The sequence below is a fragment of the Littorina saxatilis genome, linkage group LG8 (assembly GCF_037325665.1).
Source record: "Littorina saxatilis isolate snail1 linkage group LG8, US_GU_Lsax_2.0, whole genome shotgun sequence".
Taxonomy (NCBI): domain Eukaryota; kingdom Metazoa; phylum Mollusca; class Gastropoda; order Littorinimorpha; family Littorinidae; genus Littorina; species Littorina saxatilis.
The window spans coordinates 55,734,539-55,752,262 of record NC_090252.1 but is presented as its reverse complement, the minus strand read 5'-3'; the positions used below and the strand labels follow the sequence as shown (position 1 = coordinate 55,752,262).

Below are 17,724 nucleotides of genomic sequence, written 5' to 3'. Positions count from 1 at the left end.
ACTCGCGTACCAACTGACTCACTCGCGTACCAAGTGACTCACTCGCGTACCAACTGACTCACTCGCGTACCAACTGACTCACTCGCGTACCAAGTGACTCACTCGCGTACCAACTGACTCACTCGCGTACCAAGTGACTCACTCGCGTACCAACTGACTCACTCGCGTACCAACTGACTCACTCGCATACCAACTGACTCACTCGCGTACCAAGTGACTCACTCGCGTACCAACTGACTCACTCGCGTACCAACTGACTCACTCGCGTACCAACTGACTCACTCGCGTACCAACTCACCCACTCTACCAGGCAATAAAGTAACCAATTGTCTGAAATGTCACGATGCAGTAAGGAGAATGTATTTCAACTGATTTAGGAAGTAAGTAATCCTTTATGATGTTTCAAGCTTTGTTTTCCACAGAGGCCTTGACTGGGAGACGGGGGAGGGGGTTGTAGATTATTATAACAGATACGTGTAACAATGGGATCTGTTTCCCCAGCCACAAGCAGTCCCGACGTTCATCCACCGCCTAACAATGTCGATTGTACATATTCGTTGGCCTTATGATTGATTATCTGATACGTGTAACCGCAATTACCTTCCTGCGAAGTAACGATACAATACTTCCATGTGTAAACTAGTAGCGATCTGTATTTATCGCATTCCCCTACCAACATACCAATAAGAAAGTATTCACATAGAAACCACCCTGAATCACCGATAGTTCATGGGGTGCAGTAACAGCGTATGAGGACTACTCGCTGAAGCTGGCATTTTTCATGATCGGGAGGAAGCGACCCGAATTTCCCAGCGATGGGACAATAAAGTAATGAAAATAAAAACGAAAATGAATAAAACTTTCGGTTAATATTTTCACATGCAATGAGACTCAATGTGTAACCTCAATTTATTAAAACAGATAAAATAATATCAGGAAAAACTGTATAGCAATGACAATAACATACTGTTTCAGCTACAAGCAGTCCTGACGTTTCTCTTCCGACTACCAAAGACAGCGTCGATTGTATGTATTGTCTGATTTTCTTTAGTGATTATTTGACATTAGGTAACCGTATGCAATTACCTTTATGAGAATTAGGGATTTTATATTTAGCGGGCAAAGGGATAAGATAGCGAGTAAACGTGACACTAATTCCGCCTCTCTGTGTGAATATGTGACCCTCCATCACGGAATGAGTCGCATGTCACCTTTGCATGATTTTCATATTTTTACATTTTCCTAAAGAGTGTTTTATGCTCTATCCAGTGGTGAAAACCGTTTTAGAAAAGTTTGAGTTATAAGCTTGTGACTAAGGTGACCCTCACGCTGTTAGGCCAAAAAAAAAAAATTGTCTGTTTAGGGTAACCCGACCGACCCTATCGATTTGGCGCCGACCCAAAAACTTTTTTTTGATTTAAAAAAAAAAAGAAAAAAAAAGAGGTAAAAATGCTAAAAAGAGACATTTGGCGTTTCATTTACACACACACACACAAAAAAAAAAAAAAAAAAAAAAAAAACCCTACCTACCTACCGACCCTACTTTTTTTGGTCATGTTACCCTAAACAGACAATTTTTTTTTTTTGGACTTACCATACACTCTCCGGACTAAAAACAAGCCAAGCGCAGAACCGCGCGAGGTGACATGCGACTCATTTCGTGGTGGAGGGTCACATATATTTGTCGTAATTTCTTTGCAGGTCATCTGTATCATTTTGACTATTATGAGTGGTCTTACTGCGTGGTGTGGTAAATGTGTCTGTCCGTCAAAAATGATGTTAAAGGAAATTATTCGATCATTGCCGATACCACGCACGATTCTTGTTCGAACAGTATCTCTTCTTTTATCGTAGAGTTTCATAAATGGGCAATTAACATTATAACTATGAGCAGACAATATTTATTTGCCCAGATACTTCGCCTAAAACACAGGAAGAGAACGACCTTCCCTTGAGCGCGATCGTTGGTGGCATCGTGGCTGGTGTGGCTGTTGTGATTATCGTGGTTGTCGTCGTTGTGGTTTTCGTAAGGAGAAAGAGAAAACAGAAGCCTGCTGGAAGCGCGCACGGGTCTAGCAATGACAATGCAACAGAGAGCAACGGTAAGCGGTTTGCACACTATGTGCCCGTATTACTCATTTCAATTGGCTGTCTTCTCCACACAATCCCAACATCATTTTTGTTGTTACCTTTGTTTATATGGGTGGTGCTGGTGGGGGTGTGGCCGGGTAAGGAGGGTAATGTCGATGTTTAGTTGATGGCTTGGGCGGTTACGTTCCATTTACAACAACACAATATTAAACGAGGTATATTCAAAGACATTATTGGAACGTCGTGTCCAACTCATATGTTTGTGTTTTTCTTGGCACAGACTTTGAAGAGCACGTCAACCCAATGTACGTCACCAGCCAAGACCCAGACGACACACACAGCACTGACCACAATCACTCCACCATCGCTCTACATATTTCCCCCAACTCTTACAACGGACATCCTGCCGCGCCTCACTCGCTTGAAGCTGACATGTACACAACCGATGATGGTAAAGCAAGGCACGTCCCTAGCTACCAAGCAAGCGGTATGGGCCACAGGTCTGGTGGATATGAAGACATCGGCTTTGGCAGCAACGGAAACACGCGTGCACCACAGAAAGATGAGTATGCAGTGGTGGACACATCCAGAGCACAGAAAGACCCTGTATCGTCAGCAAACACCAGTGCCTCCTCCATCTCCTCCCCCGCCCACACGACTGAAGGCAGTGACGAGTATGCTGCTGTCGACGAGAGTTCATCGCGAAACAAGGCCACAAATGTCGCTTCTGGCCTCTCCGATGCTGCCACTAACAATGCTGGTGCTGACGTGTACGCTCAGGTCAACAAGACAGCGAAGAAGGTCAAGGTCGCTGAGCCGGAAATGGAAGGAGCAGCCTATGCGCAGGTGCAGAAGCCCAAACCCTCTGCCAAGCCTAAAACGTTAGCAAAACCATCATCTGATGAGGTATGTTTTCTTTTAAATAGTGCACTTCATGCTTTTATTGATTAGTGAAGGATATGGAGAAAGCCCATCCACAACTAATCATACTTAACTTATAACTTATTTTGCTGAAGTAAAAATGACAACAATAAAAACACAATTACACATAAAACAGTACAAGCTTTTTTGCTAAGCTATCGACGTATGTGCTCTTCTTCTCTTCGCTTATCTGTCAACCCTAATTTACATTCCAAACCTCTCCCAACTTCCCAAGCATCCCGTCTACAAATAATGTTATCTCATCTAAGTGATGTGATATGATCGAGACTTGTTGACAATCAGCTGATAAGATTACATTAACAATTAACACAATTTTTGTTTTTCCTCACACACACACACACACACACACACACACACACACACACACACACACACACACACACACACACAAGCACCGGAACACGCACGATTGTTCGATTCTTTATTTGTTTGTTGCTGGGAAACTTGCCTCTTTCTTGAAAAGCTCAGCTCGACGCACACAGCCCTTTTGAATTACATGCAATCAGAACATATCCTTCTCACTGTTTCCAACAGGATGAGGCACAGCGCGGCGCAGAAGACGATGACGAGTACCACACTCTGAGTCACACCAGGGGGTCTCCACACACACAGGACCAAGTTGATCTTGAGTCAGAGTACAGCCACATTGGCCACGACTGAGTGCGAATCTTTATTTCTGAGCGAATTCAATGGGATTTATTTTACTGCAGTGACATACGTTTGCATCTTCCGCACCTTAAGCTACGATTAGCAACCCAAGGGCAGACTACTCACCCGCATGGCCTTTCAAAAACGGTCGTCTGCTGGAAAACATTTGACGCTATTGGAATTTTTGCTCATGCAAGTGTAACACAATGATGATCCAGACAAGTCTTCAGTAAGAGAAGTAGAAAGTTGAATACGCGACTTTAACGAATGTTTAGTTGTCTGAGTTAGTTTTTTTGTAATTGGTGTTTCATGGTCTATGGTCTTGTGTCACAGCTAGGGTATTCAACCCAAAGCAAAACATTTTGCATCTCTCTAAAGTACTATTAAAAGACAGTCAAACGAACGCATAAGCAAGGAAACACACAGACCAAACAATTGAATGACGAATCGATCTTACATGATACTTTCTACCACAGTATGTCTGAGTCACTAATGTGCGCTGACCCTAAACTGATTCACATAGTAAGTATAGTGTACTCAGCCCAGTACTCAGCTACACGGTGCTCTCCAGGTCGCTCTGGTCAGTGTTTGTGCCGCTGCTGCTTCTCTCTCTCTCTCTCTCTTTCTCTCTTTCTCTCTGTCTCAGACTGTCTCTCTCTGTCTGTCTGTCTGTCTGTCTGTCTGTCTGTCAGTGTCTGTCTGTCTCTCTCTCTGTCTCTCTCTGTCTCTCTGTCTCTCTGTCTCTCTGTCTCTCTCTCTCTCTCTCTCTCATCATCATCATCATCATCATCATCATCATCTTCATCATCATCATTTACACCATATAATCATTATTAGCATTAGTGTAAACGTTGGTATCGTGTGAATGTTACTGTCGATCACTTTACATATATGTAACCTCAATTAACATGTTGTATGTTTCGCTTTTGATTTGTATGTTGCTTACTTTGTCATTTTATTGTTTATGTTTATTTGCTTGTTTGCTTACTTGTCGATTGTTTGCTGGTTCGTTCGTTTACTTTGTTTATTTGTCATGTTGCTTTACTTGTTTATCTTTTATAAGACATTTGTATTAGAAGTAAGGACCGGTTGTAAGAAAAGGCGTCGCCTTAAACCTCTATCCTTGAAAAATAAAGTTCCATCATCATCATCATCTCTCTCTCTCTCTCTCTCTCTCTCTCTCTCTCTCTCTCTGTGTCTCTCTCTCTCTTTCTCTCTCTGTCTCTCTCTCTCTGTCTCTCTGTCTCTTTCTCTCTCTCTCTTTCTCTCTGTCTGTCTCTGTCTCTCTCTCTCTCTGTCTCTCTATCTCTCTCTCTCTGTCTCTGTTTGAAAGAAAGAAAAGATTGTATAATGATTTGACATTACAAAAACTTATTGAATCTGTTAATGATCAACAAGAATGTTGGAATATAATGCATAAATTATCCTCAAAACGAAAACAAATAAAGAACAACATACCAGTTGATACCTGGTTTCAGCATTACAAAGTATTATTGGAAAAACATGTAATTGAGGCTGAAGAAATTGAATATGAAGACGATGAAGGTATTTTGAATCGTTAATTTTTTGTTTTCCGAGGGTGTATTTCCAGAAAGTTGGACAGAGTCCATTGTTATCCCTTTGTTTAAGAAAGGCGATGTGAATGATCCAAATAATTATCGTGGAATTTCGCTGTGTAATGTTACTAGCAAGGTCTATAGTACTGCGATTAATAACAGGTTGCAAGAATGGATTGAATGTAATAACAGTACGGGTGAATATCAAGCTGGTTTTAAAAAGAAGTATTCCACTATTGATCATATGTTTACACTGTTGGCCTTTGTACAGAAACAATTTTCTTTGAATCGTAAGCTGTATGTTGCCTTTATAGATTTTGAGAAGGCGTTTGATTCCATCAACAGAGCTTTGCTCTGGCCAATTCTGTTAAAAATGGTATAAAAGGGAAACTCTTTAGGTGTGTGAAGAGTATGTATGATAATGTAAAAATAAAAGTGAGATGTGGAGCAAAGTTTACGGATTATATTAATTGTACATTTGGTGTTAAACAGGGCGATGTATGTAGCCCAGTTTTATTTTCTCTCTTTATTAATGAGTTAGCACTTGAGATAATTGAGAATGGAAGACATGGTGCCACATTTACTGATGATTATTTGGAATTGTTTATTCTTTTGCTTGCTGATGATTTATTGTTGTTATCAGAGACTGTTGTGGGTCTACAGACTCAGTTAAATAATTTACGCAGGGCAGTGTCCTCTCTTCATTTAAAGGTAAACATGAGTAAAAGTAACATTATTGTGTTTAGGAAAGGTGGATATCTGAGTGCAAGGGAAAGATGGACATATGGGGTTGATATTTTACCTGTTGTAAACGTGTATAAGTATTTAGGAATATTGTTTTCAACTCGACTCAGTTTCACTGCTGCCTGTAGCGATCTCTCAAGCCGGGCCAAAAATGCTCTGATGTGTATTATACAAAGATTATCTGTGCTTAATAATAATAGTTTGAATGTTTTTTTGAAGTTGTTTGATTCCCAAGTACAACCAATAGTACAGTATGGTGCTGAGATATGGGGCTTGGATAAAGCTGCTCTGCAGTGTAAACAAGTCCATTTATTTGCATTGAAGAAGTTCTTAGGAGTTCGTATGCGAACACCTAATGACCTAGTATATGGCGAGACAAACAGATATCCGATATATTTGAATTCTATTTTAAGATGCGTTAGCTACTGGATGAAATTGTTAAAGATGGAGGCGCACAGACTTCCTCGTAAATCATATGATATGTTGTATAAAATGGATGAGAGTGGTAAAAAGAACTGGGCCTCAAGTGTCCGTTGTAAATTGTATGAGTACGGTTTTTGTTTTGTGTGGTTGAATCAGGGCGTTGTTAATGAAAAAGAGTTTTTGCGTGTTTTTAGGGAAAGGTTGGTCGATTGCAGATGGCAAGAGTGGGATTATCATATACAAAATAGTGATAGATTTGCTGTTTATCGGACATTTTGTACTGTACATGACATTAAACCCTACCTTTTGTTGAATGTGGATAGACATCTAAAGTTTATTATGACTAGGTTTCGATTCGGTATTTCAGAAATAAATGTGCATGCTAACCGATATAAACAGCATAATGCCAATCAGTTGATGTGTCCCCTTTGTAAAGTAAAGCAAGAAGATGAAGTCCATTTTGTTTTGTGTTGTCCATACTTAAACAGATTAAGAGAAAAATGTATCCCATTTAAATATTATAAAAACCCAAGCATTTTTAGACTCAGCTTGCTCCTGGCTTCACCTCAAGAAACTGTTGTTAGAAATGTATCCCTGTATTTGTATAAAGCCTTTAAATTACGAGATGTTGTAACCTCTTAGTTAAATACCGTGTAATGTATGCTTTAATCTGTAGTGTTGTGCGATTATTATGTTGTACCTTTTTTGCACCTGATGAGTTAAATTATTTGCAACGTTAACACTCCTTCATAAGGGGCTATGGCCTATTGAATAAATTATCTGCGTCTGCGTCTGCGTCTCTCTGTCTCTCTCTCTGTCTCTCTGTCTCTCTCTCTCTCTCTCTGTTTCTCTCTCTGTCTGTTTCTCTCTCTGTCTCTCTGTCTGTCTGTCTGTCTGTCTGTTTGTCTCTCTCTCTCTCTCTCTCTAATCTCTATCTCTCTCTATCTCTCTCTCTCTCTCTCTTTCTCTCTCTGTCTCTGTCTCTCTATCTCTTTCTCTCCCTATCTCTCTCTCTGTCTCTCTCTGTCTCTCTCTGTCTTTCTCTCTGTCTACGTCTCTCTCTCTCTCTCTCTCTCTCTCTCTCTCTCTCTCTTAGTGCACCTCAGGCCAGTACCCTACTACACGGTGCTATCTAGGTCGCTCTGGTCAGTGTTTGTGGCCCCGCTGCTTCTCGTGGAGCTGGAGGCGACACTGGACGCTGCATCCGACTCCTCTATGGACACCGTGGACTGACCATCACCCTGAGAGGACGCCGCCGTGGTTGCATCCTCCTGAGTTTGGGTTGCATCATGAAAATAGAGTAGGAACAAGAGACTGCAGGTGAGAACAAGAACAAGACAAGAAATTCCTACAAGGTAGGAAAAACACCCCCGTCAAAGGGAAATAACCTTCTCAGTTGGTGGCAGTGACTGAGTGAGAATGGTTATTTCCCTTTGACCATGAAGATGTCCCTCTATAAGTCCTTGTATAATTTTAATCCACCAATAACTCCCTAACCGTGTGTTTGACTGGTCCCAATTTTTGTAAGGACCGTCTCAGGAACGTATAGAACCTGTTCACCAAGTTTGGTGACGATCGGTCCGTTCATTCTTGAGATCTATATGCGAACACAAACACCCAAATAAACACATCGACCGAATCCTATACACACCCCTATACCGGGGGTGTGATAACAATGAACATGTACTCACCAGTACCAGAAACACGAACAATAAAAACACAGGACCGCTTTCGATCATTGTCTTCGTCAGCTACTCAACTAAAACAAGGAGAGACGACAGAAAGAGAAAGACGCAATCAGTAAAGAAGAGGAACTCATTAAAAAAAAAATCACGAATCACAAAACAAGAAAGTTGCAAAGTTCTCTCCTGCTTTCAATTAGTTAATACATGTACCGCACTAATCATTGACTGTCATACCTCGCCTACGTCTACGGTTTCTGGTCAAAGATAATTCTGACCTGTGTAAGAATGTGCTAGCTGTTTATGTTTGGTCTTTGACTAAATGTAAAAGCCTGGCATAATCTGAGATGGTGAGTGTAACTTTTTTTCACAAGAAGTACTGTCCAAAAGCTTTGCCTTTGCACGATAAAGAACCCATGTTCACAGCGAGAGTCACAGGACATGGAAACATGAATACACGCATGCAGTAAAAAGAAGAAAAAAATGCGTAGCGCCGTACTGTATGGCAGCTCGCTTTCCCCAGTGAGAAAGCAACCCCAATTTATCCTACATACGTGAGAGAGACACTCGTGAGATAATAATCGTTCAAATCACACGTGTGTATATCATGTAAATGAGGTCATGTCAAGCAAGTCTGGCAGGGACCTGTTTTTCCACTGCTTATGATGCCAAAGTCACCGAGACAAACGTCATTATAGAGAAGAAGAAAATTGCGCTCGCTAATTACCCTCGATGAATTTTTAGAACTAACACGTCACGCCACACTTTCAGAGTGACGTTTCTTTGCTTTGACGTAATAGATTGCACGAGGGTTTAGAAGAGATCGAGGTTCCAAAACAAGCGTCTTCAATTTAGCTGCCTCGACTGCAGGACATTTTCAGTAAAATACACGTAAGTACAGGATGTAGGATAAACAGAATACTACATGGCTTGCTTTGTCGTACCAGATTTACACTCGTTGCTTTTTCAAATAGTGAACAGCTCGCTTTCGCTCGCAGTTCAATATTTAAAAAAACAACTCGTGTAAATCTGGTACGACACAGCAAGCCATGTACTATTCTCTATTTGTATGAGGGTTTTTGTTTGTTTGTTTGCTTAACGCCCAGCCGACCACGAAGGCCGGTTCTGCTTTGACATTTAACGTGCGCCACACACAAGACAGAAGTCGCAGCACAGGCTTCATGTCTCACCCAGTCACATTATTCTGACACCGGACCAACCAGTCCTAGCACTAACCCCATAATGCCAGACGCCAGGCGGAGCAGCCACTAGATTGCCAATTTTAAAGTCTTAGGTATGACCCGGCCGGGGTTCGAACCCACGACCTCCCGATCACGGGGCGGACGCCTTACCACTAGGCCAACCGTGCCGGTCTTTGTATGAGGGTAACCTCACAAGACTTTATATAAAATGGGTGAGAAAAGTTTGTTTTTAATAATTGCACAGCTTCATCTTTCTGATGCAATTACTTTCCTTGTTTAAATGTACGTGTGCTTTCACTGTATGGTGGACTTGTGTTTCCTTCAGGTTAGAGTCTTTTCTTCAAAATTACAATTGGAAAAATACTTCTAGCGCGATATCAAATTCATTCGGAACTTCCTGCGCAATATCAATTGATATAAACAGTTCCTAGTTGACCAATGACAACAGCTGTTTTTGTCATGTGATCAGTGGGGCGGGGATGTAGCTCAGTCGGTAGCGCGCTGGATTTGTATTCAGTTGGCCGCTGTCAGCGTGAGTTCGTCCCCACGTTCGGCGAGAGATTTATTTCTCAGAGTCAACTTTGTGTGCAGACTCTCCTCGGTGTCCGAACACCCCCGTGTGTACACGCAAGCACAAGACCAAGTGCGCACGAAAAAGATTCTGTAATCCATGTCAGAGTTCGGTGGGTTATAGACACACGAACATACCCAGCATGCTTCCTCCAAAAACGGCGTATGGCTGCCTAAATGGCGGGGTAAAAAACGGTCATACACGTAAAATTCCACTCGTGCAAAAAACACGAGTGTACATGGGAGTTTCAGCCCACGAACGCAGAAGAAGAAGAAGAAGAAGAAGTCATGTGATCAGTAAAAATGCGATAACAAATCCTATCCTGATCCCATCGTTATCCTTGCCTGTTGAAACGAGCCGCGCGAAGGCCCTTCTCCTTCGTTGGGGACGGAGAAGCTCAAGCGTACTCTGGGGTGGTGGGCTTTCTGGACCTGGCGACGTTTCTTTCTCACCACCACGAAGACTGTGAAGGCCAGAATCACCAACGCGGACATTCCCAGGCCCAGCCCCAGCCCCAGGTCTTTGCTCGTGGAAAGGCTAGATTGGGCTGTCTCTGTTTGGCAAAATCGTTGGAGGATTTCTAAGATCAACAGTTGGTTGAGCTGTGCATACCGTCACAAAGCGGCATCTCGTATCCAGCCACACAAGCCTTGCAGTACCCATTCTTCTTGTCACACAACATCCATTCTCCTTGTCACACAGCCCTCCCCCGTCACACACACACACACACACGCACACACACACACACACTCACGCACACACACACTCACGCACACACACACACACACACACACAAACACACATACACACGCACACACACAGACACACAGACACACACACACTCACACACACACAAACACACATACACACACACACACACACACAGAATGTTCGTCCTACCTTTCGACCCTGAGCATTTCATGCACTATTCATAGAGATACAGATCTGAAATTAAGCCGAGAGCTACAGAGTTCGTTTTGGGAGTTGAATATGAGAAAAGTTATTCTGAATACAGTAAAATCCCTTTGTATGACCACCGAAAGTATGAGGTTTTAAAATGGAAGGTAACATGTACTGCCGTCAAGACGTTAATCTTAAACGATGTTTCTACCTAGAGAGAGTTCTTCCAAATTTGGATCCACGTAACGTCATCTTACTTACGCAGCTACAGATCCGAGCCGTGTTCTCGGTACAAGCGTTGCTTTTTGTGTGTCAGTCTTTGTCTCTCTGACTGTATGCTCGCGTGAGCGTTTCTACCAATACCAAACAATCATCATCTTTAGTCAAATAGAATTAAAAAAAATTAAAAAATTTAAAGCACCGTTTATTTCTGTGTTACCAAGAGGCACGTCAAAATTGCAAAATGTATTTAAAAAAAACCTTGGGTTACATGAATTTAAAAAAATAAAATAAAACATTCATATAATAACGAGACACAACACTTCATAATTGATAAACATAAATGGGTCATAAGGACGAATACCCAATCGATTATATCATATAGGTGTTAACAGGACAGACTTGTTCTGATAACATTTATTTTTATTTATTTTATTTTTATGTACGAGAATTTATATCGCGCACATATCTCACCACACGAGGCGACTCAAGGCACCTGTTACCTATTAATTATACTTACCTAATATGCAGAGAGGGGGGTCACTTCCCTCCTGACACTGGTCGCAGTCTTCATATCCAGTGTCGTTGGCCTTTTTGCCGGTGGGCCTGCACGGGCACACACCGGTGGTCTTGTGACACGGCAGATACTTGCACTCACCGCACGCCCGGTCGCAGTCGCTGCCGTAAAACCCGTCCTTGCAACCTGTCATCAGAGATTCCGGTTTCATGTTCACTCTGTTTTCATTACTTTATTATCCGATTGCCCCCAAATCCTCACATATTGTCATTTCATTTTCACTGAGTTTTCATCACTTTATTATCCCAGTGCCGTAAAATCCTGTTCTGCTCTCTGTGATCACACATTTTGATTTTATTTCCAGAGTGTTTTCCCTTGCATAGCATTGCCGTAAAACCTTTCCTTGCACCCTGTCATTACTTTATTATCTCATTTCCGTAAAATCCTTCCTTGCATCCTGTGATCACATATTTTCATTTCATTTTCACTGGGTTTTCATTATTTTATTATTCCGTTGCCGTGCTTAAAAAACATCCAAGACAACCTCAACGTTAAAGTTGTTTGTCTACGTCCGCCCGGTCGGACGGCCTATAATACATCTTGAACACAAGGCCAGTACTGTAACTGCCCTTGATACGGATCGATCCAAGGGGGGGCAATCTCAGTCATCTCAAAGAGGGAAATCCAAACGCTATCCGCCTTGTTCGATTTTATGGGCTTGGACGATAGAGAAAAATAAGAAAAGCAAACACTGGAGTATACCTGGACGAAATTGCTATCAAGAACGCAGAATTGATTTTTTCTGAGGTTTTTTTTTGCCGTAAGCGCCATGTTTATCGGAGCAGGAAACTCTTCCAGAGTGAGGCCCCTTTGTTGATGCATGTCAACATCAGATGTGCGAGACGCGATAAACATGGCGCTTACGGCAAAAAAAACACCTCAGAAAAAATCAATTCTGCGTTCTTGATAGCAATTTCGTCCAGGTATACTCCAGTGTTTGCTTTTCTTATTTTTCTCTATCGTCCAAGCCCATAAAATCGAACAAGGCGGATAGCGTTTGGATTTCCCTCTTTGAGATGACTGAGATTGCCCCCCCTTGGATCGATCCGTATCAAGGGCAGTTACAGTACTGGCCTTGTGTTCAAGATGCCTATAATACTGCATGCTTATTCCTTAAGACTCTCCTGATTACTCAGGGGGCCCCCCGCGGGTTAGGGGGAGTCCCATATTGGTTGGGACGAGAAATAATTTACCCGATGCTCCCCAGCATGTCGTAAGAGGCGACTAACGGATTCTGTTTCTCCTTTTACCCTTGTTAAGTGTTTCTTGTATAGAATATAGTCAATGTTTGTAAAGATTTTAGTCAAGCAGTATGTAAGAAATGTTAAGTCCTTTGTACTGGAAACTTGCATTCTCCCAGTAAGGTAATATATTGTACTTCGTTGCAAGCCCCTGGAGCAAATTTTTGATTAGTGCTTTTGTGAACAAGAAACAGTTGACAAGTGGCTCTATCCCATCTCCCCCCTTCCCAACCTTGAATGGTTGAAAACGACATTAAACACCAAATAAAGAAAGGAATTACTCAGGGGAGTCACACAAGCATTGGCTGAATTAAATGTAATAGACGAATTTGGGAAATAACTCTGTCGGGTTTGTATGGGTTGTGAAAGAGTGAGTTCCCTTGCTTTACTCTGACAAACATCACGTGGTTCCTGTTCATGTGTTTGAGACACACCCTCTCGCTAGAGAGAAGAAACCGACGTTATGTACGCGCGCATGGTATCGACTGACAGAATCGCACTTTCCCCAAGAGCAACGCATAATGTTTGGACCGATTTCTCTCGTCTCTCCTTGCTTGTTGACTTCGAGCACGTGTTGGCCGGAAGCGGAAGTCGAAATATGTGTACGAGCTTCAAGCGGCACAACTCCGCCGAACGGCCATGTAGAAATACAGAGTTAATTTTTTTTAAACATCTATTGCTAGTACTGACCGGCCTGGCAGAGGGGAGGCAACACTGTCCCCTTGCAGTCCCCCGGACAGTGGCCAGTGTCCTTGTCGCAGGGAACTGACCCTTCGCACTGACCGCACGCCTGGCCGCAGTTCTCCCCGTACTCGCCGTCCTCACACGCTGCGGGACACAGGGAGGTCAAGGTGTTAAATAGATACGACACCAAGAGCTGGAAACAAGATGTCAGTTCTCCCCGTACTGGCCGTCCTCGCATGCTGCCGGACACAGGGAGGTCAAGGTGTTAAATAGATACGACACCAAGAGCAAGAAACAATTACGATGTCCGTTCTGCCCGTAGCAACAATCCCCACACGCTGGTGGACAACGGGAGGTAGGCTAAAGGTGTTAAATAGATACAACACAAATACAGGAAATAAGATGTCAGTTTTCCTAATACCGACGATTACCGACCGTCATACATTCGGTAGTCAGACGGCAGGAATAAAGAAGCACACTGCTGGCAACGACAGTCCATATGATGCCACATGCCCCCCCCCCCCCCCTCCCCCCTCCCCAAACACACACCTGCGGCCCCCCTCCCACACATCCCCCCACCCCGTCCCTGCAATGCAGTTAACAGCCACCCTAACTCCCTCCGCCACAACCAAATACAAATCAGATTATCTCACCTTCAGTACAAAAAGGCAGCAGATAGCCCGGAGCGCATGCCTGGCAGCGACCGTCGATGTGGTTGCACGCGGTACCTTCCTTGCACTTGCCACACGTCTTCATGCAGCTCTCCCCGAACGATGCCGGGTCGCACCCTGCAAGGCATTAAACTCACAGTAAAACTATGATCAACTGATGTGGAGCCGGGTTCATGGGTAGCCCTGAAAGTGGCGAGTACTTTACTCACCATGGCGAGTAGAAACATTCAACTGGCGAGTAAAAATGTTCATCTACGCGCCAAATGCGAGTAAAGTTGCTGAAACACATGGTTGGTTTGGCGAGAAAAATATGCTCTCTGGCTAGTAAAGTTGTTGGACTTTCAGGGCTGATGGACTGCTTAAAGTGTTCATTTGTAGGGAAAAAAAGCCATCAGATCGCTCCCAAAGTAAATACCATAAGATTCTGGGTTACAAATAATGCTACCGCGCAGAAGGACTGTCTGCAGTTTGCCAAAGGAACATTTTGAAAGCATACTTTGGTTCGTAAAATAAGCATTCAAATCACTGCTTTAATCGCCACCCACACCGAGTCCTTTCTCGTCGGGTCACCGTGATTGTCCGAACGCTGTGCTGTGGAAGGGTAGCAATATCGGGCAACTCCCAGTGCGAACCTGATTTCCTCCAACTGTGTTGCTGGCCCACATGACACCGACCCCTGAACAGTTCGGAACTAAACTGTCCTGAAATTAATGATATGAGATACCAAAACGCGCTGGCGCTCAGCCTAGCGATGACCTTACGAGTAACTTGATGTGTGTGTGTGTGTGTGTGTGTGTGTGTGTGTGTGTGTGTGTGTGTGTGTGTGCGTGCGTGTGTCTGTCAGTGTGTCTGTCAGTGTGTGTGTGCGCGCGTTGGTGTTTGTGTGTGTGTCTTTGTGTGTCTGTGTGTGTCTGTGTGTGTGTAAGCGCGCGTGCCTGCATGCACTTGCATTCGTGTGTCTGTGTGTGCATGCGTGTGTCTGTGTGTATCTGTCTGTGTGTACCTACGATCGATGCAGGTGGGCAGCTTGAAGCCGGGCTGGCAGGTGTCAGGACAGAAGCCGGTCACTTTGTCACACAGGGTGTTGTTGGTACACATCCCGCACCGCGTGGCACACCCCGCCCCGAAGTCACCGTCCGCACACACTGTCCACACCACACCACACTGTCACCATAGTGATCATACACACACACACACACACACACGCGCGCGCGCGCGCACGCAAGCACGGACGCTTGCTCGCGCGCTCACACACACACACACACACACACACACACTGTCAACAACACAGCACCCCAATAAACATGCCAGAACTGGGCCACTGCTGGCGTTTTGATGGCAATGCCAGTTGCCAGAACTACTGCCATCAAAGGCCCACCTATGGCCCAATGCTGGCATATTACCCGTATGCACATTGGCAAATTGATGGGCCATCACTGGCAAGCCAGCACTTTGCCAGCAAAAACCCATCATTTATTTGCTGGCTTTTTGATGGCTTGCCATCATTTTTCCAGCAATTTGCCAGCAATTTGCCAGCAAAAACCCATCATTTATTTGATGGCTTTTTGATGGCTTGCCATCATTTTGCCATCATTTTGCCATCATTTTGCCAGCAAAAACCCATCATTTATTTGATGGCTTTTTGATGGCTTGCCATCATTTTGCCAGAATTTTGCCAGCAAAAACCCATCATTTATTTGATGGCTTATTGATGGCTTGCCATCAAAATCCCAGCATTTTGCCAGCATTTCGCCAGCATTTTGCCAGCATTTTGCAGGTTTTTAGTTCCATATAAAAAAAACTTTTTTCCATATATTTTCCGTTAATGGCCCTTTACCTGCTGAAATTACCGGGCCAGTTGTGGCCCGGCAAAATGCCATATTTCTGTCTTTACCATTGCCAGCAAAATGCCAATAAGTTGCAGGAAATATACCAATACCACTGATTCGGATAGAATGACGGCTCTATTCATGTACTCGATCTGCACAGTCTTGTTAGCCCATAGGTGGTTGTTAGAAGTCTATAAATATGCTTTGTTTTGTCATTTTTTACTGTGAATGTAATAACAATAACAAAACACAGCACATCAATGGACTTTTCAACCCATGCTGGCGGCAAGACGTGCGCAAATAAAGCAAAGGGCAATGCTGTCAAGCTGTACATTAGCAATATGCATATGCGTAATTATCAAATTCATCAGTAAAATGCAATTGAAATGCTAATCACATTTGTCGTGTAACTTATCTGGCAAGTAAAGGCAGTGGTTTTGACAGAATATCGTCATCAACGCAGTTATAGCGGGCACAACAACAATACAGTAATATATATTAAAAACAAAACAAATGTAAAGCTTCCAAACAGCAACGACTCATTACCGAAACATTACAGAAACGTACGCTTTGTTTTCAGTTGCTCACTGTTTTATTTTATTTGTACAGCGTTCTAAATTTCACACTCGAGACATGATGACCAAAGGCAGGAATGTTTCTTGTTCACTTCCCAGTAAACCTCCGTAGGATTGTCTTGATTCTGTCATTTCTCTGTTCGCATCCGCAACGTTGAGATAACGCTTCTTTTCTTTGTCCTGACGTCGTAGCCTACGGTAAGCCATTGAAACTCTCAAGTCCTCCTGCCGTTCACCTCTTGAAACATGAAAGCAAACGAGTTTTGTTGGTTTTAATTCATTATTCCATATCACACACACACACACACACACACACACACACACACACACACACACACACACACACACACACACACACACACAACCAAACAACCAAACAAACGCAAGCATACACGCAGGCATGCAAGCAAACAGCACACGCACGCACGCACGCGCGCGCGCTCACACACACACACGCGCACACACACACGCACACACACACACACACACACACACACACACACACACACACACATACACACACAGAGGCATTCTCACAGAGAGGACGACTTCTTGTAATCTATCATATTTTCTGAACTGACTAAAATGCCAAGCAGAAGTAAGGGGTCAACAGGAATATGTATTTTGATCTAACCTGCGAAGCTTACGTTGTCTCGGACAGCTCTCTTGCGTTTCTCTCAGGAACTGAGACCCAGGCGAGCTGCATCTTATCCAGTTGGGCAGTCAGACACTTGCACAAATCTTTGTCCTGGAGTGAATAGACACATACTCAATGTCAACATTCACAAGATGCAATTTGTTTGGTTACAAGTAAGCTTATGGTAATGCCTATGGTGCTTTTCTTTTGACAGAGACAAAACAAACTCAATCACACAAAGAAAGGAAAAAGGCACACACACACACACACACACACACACACACACACACACACACACACACACACACACACACACACACACAACCGCGCGCGCGGGCGCACACACACACACACACACACACAACCGCGCGCGCGGGCGCACACACACACACACACACACACACACACACACACACACACACACACACACACACACGCGCGCGCGTGCGCGCGCAGATTCTTTCTTACAGAGAGGACGACTTCTTAAAGTCTATTATATTTTGCGAACTGACTCAAACGTCCAGCAGAAGAA

The 17,724-nt window shown here is 43.5% G+C and overlaps 3 protein-coding genes across 3 annotated transcripts in view; 2 read left to right on the top strand and 1 right to left on the bottom strand.

Moving 5' to 3' along the window:
• The window catches only part of LOC138973874 (uncharacterized), a gene marked incomplete in the record, with an annotated part of 89,085 nt that overhangs the window by 38,809 nt on the left and 32,552 nt on the right, over window positions 1-17,724 (top strand).
• Window positions 2,375-4,313, top strand: LOC138973875 (uncharacterized). The gene is made up of 2 exons (XM_070346572.1): window positions 2,375-2,997; window positions 3,568-4,313. The coding sequence occupies exons 1-2, from the start codon at window positions 2,395-2,397 to the stop codon at window positions 3,691-3,693; spliced, it is 729 nt and encodes a 242-aa protein (XP_070202673.1). The 5' UTR covers window positions 2,375-2,394; the 3' UTR covers window positions 3,694-4,313.
• Window positions 7,523-17,724, bottom strand: part of LOC138974385 (scavenger receptor class F member 1-like) — a 15,095-nt gene continuing 4,893 nt past the window's right edge. The window contains exons 4-9 of the mRNA XM_070347103.1: window positions 15,159-15,296; window positions 14,134-14,268; window positions 13,487-13,624; window positions 11,499-11,681; window positions 10,267-10,412; window positions 7,523-7,675 (exon numbers count right to left, since the gene is read on the bottom strand). Of these exons, the coding sequence (XP_070203204.1) occupies window positions 7,523-7,675; window positions 10,267-10,412; window positions 11,499-11,681; window positions 13,487-13,624; window positions 14,134-14,268; window positions 15,159-15,296 (893 nt within the window). The remainder of the gene's footprint in view (window positions 7,676-10,266; window positions 10,413-11,498; window positions 11,682-13,486; window positions 13,625-14,133; window positions 14,269-15,158; window positions 15,297-17,724) is intronic.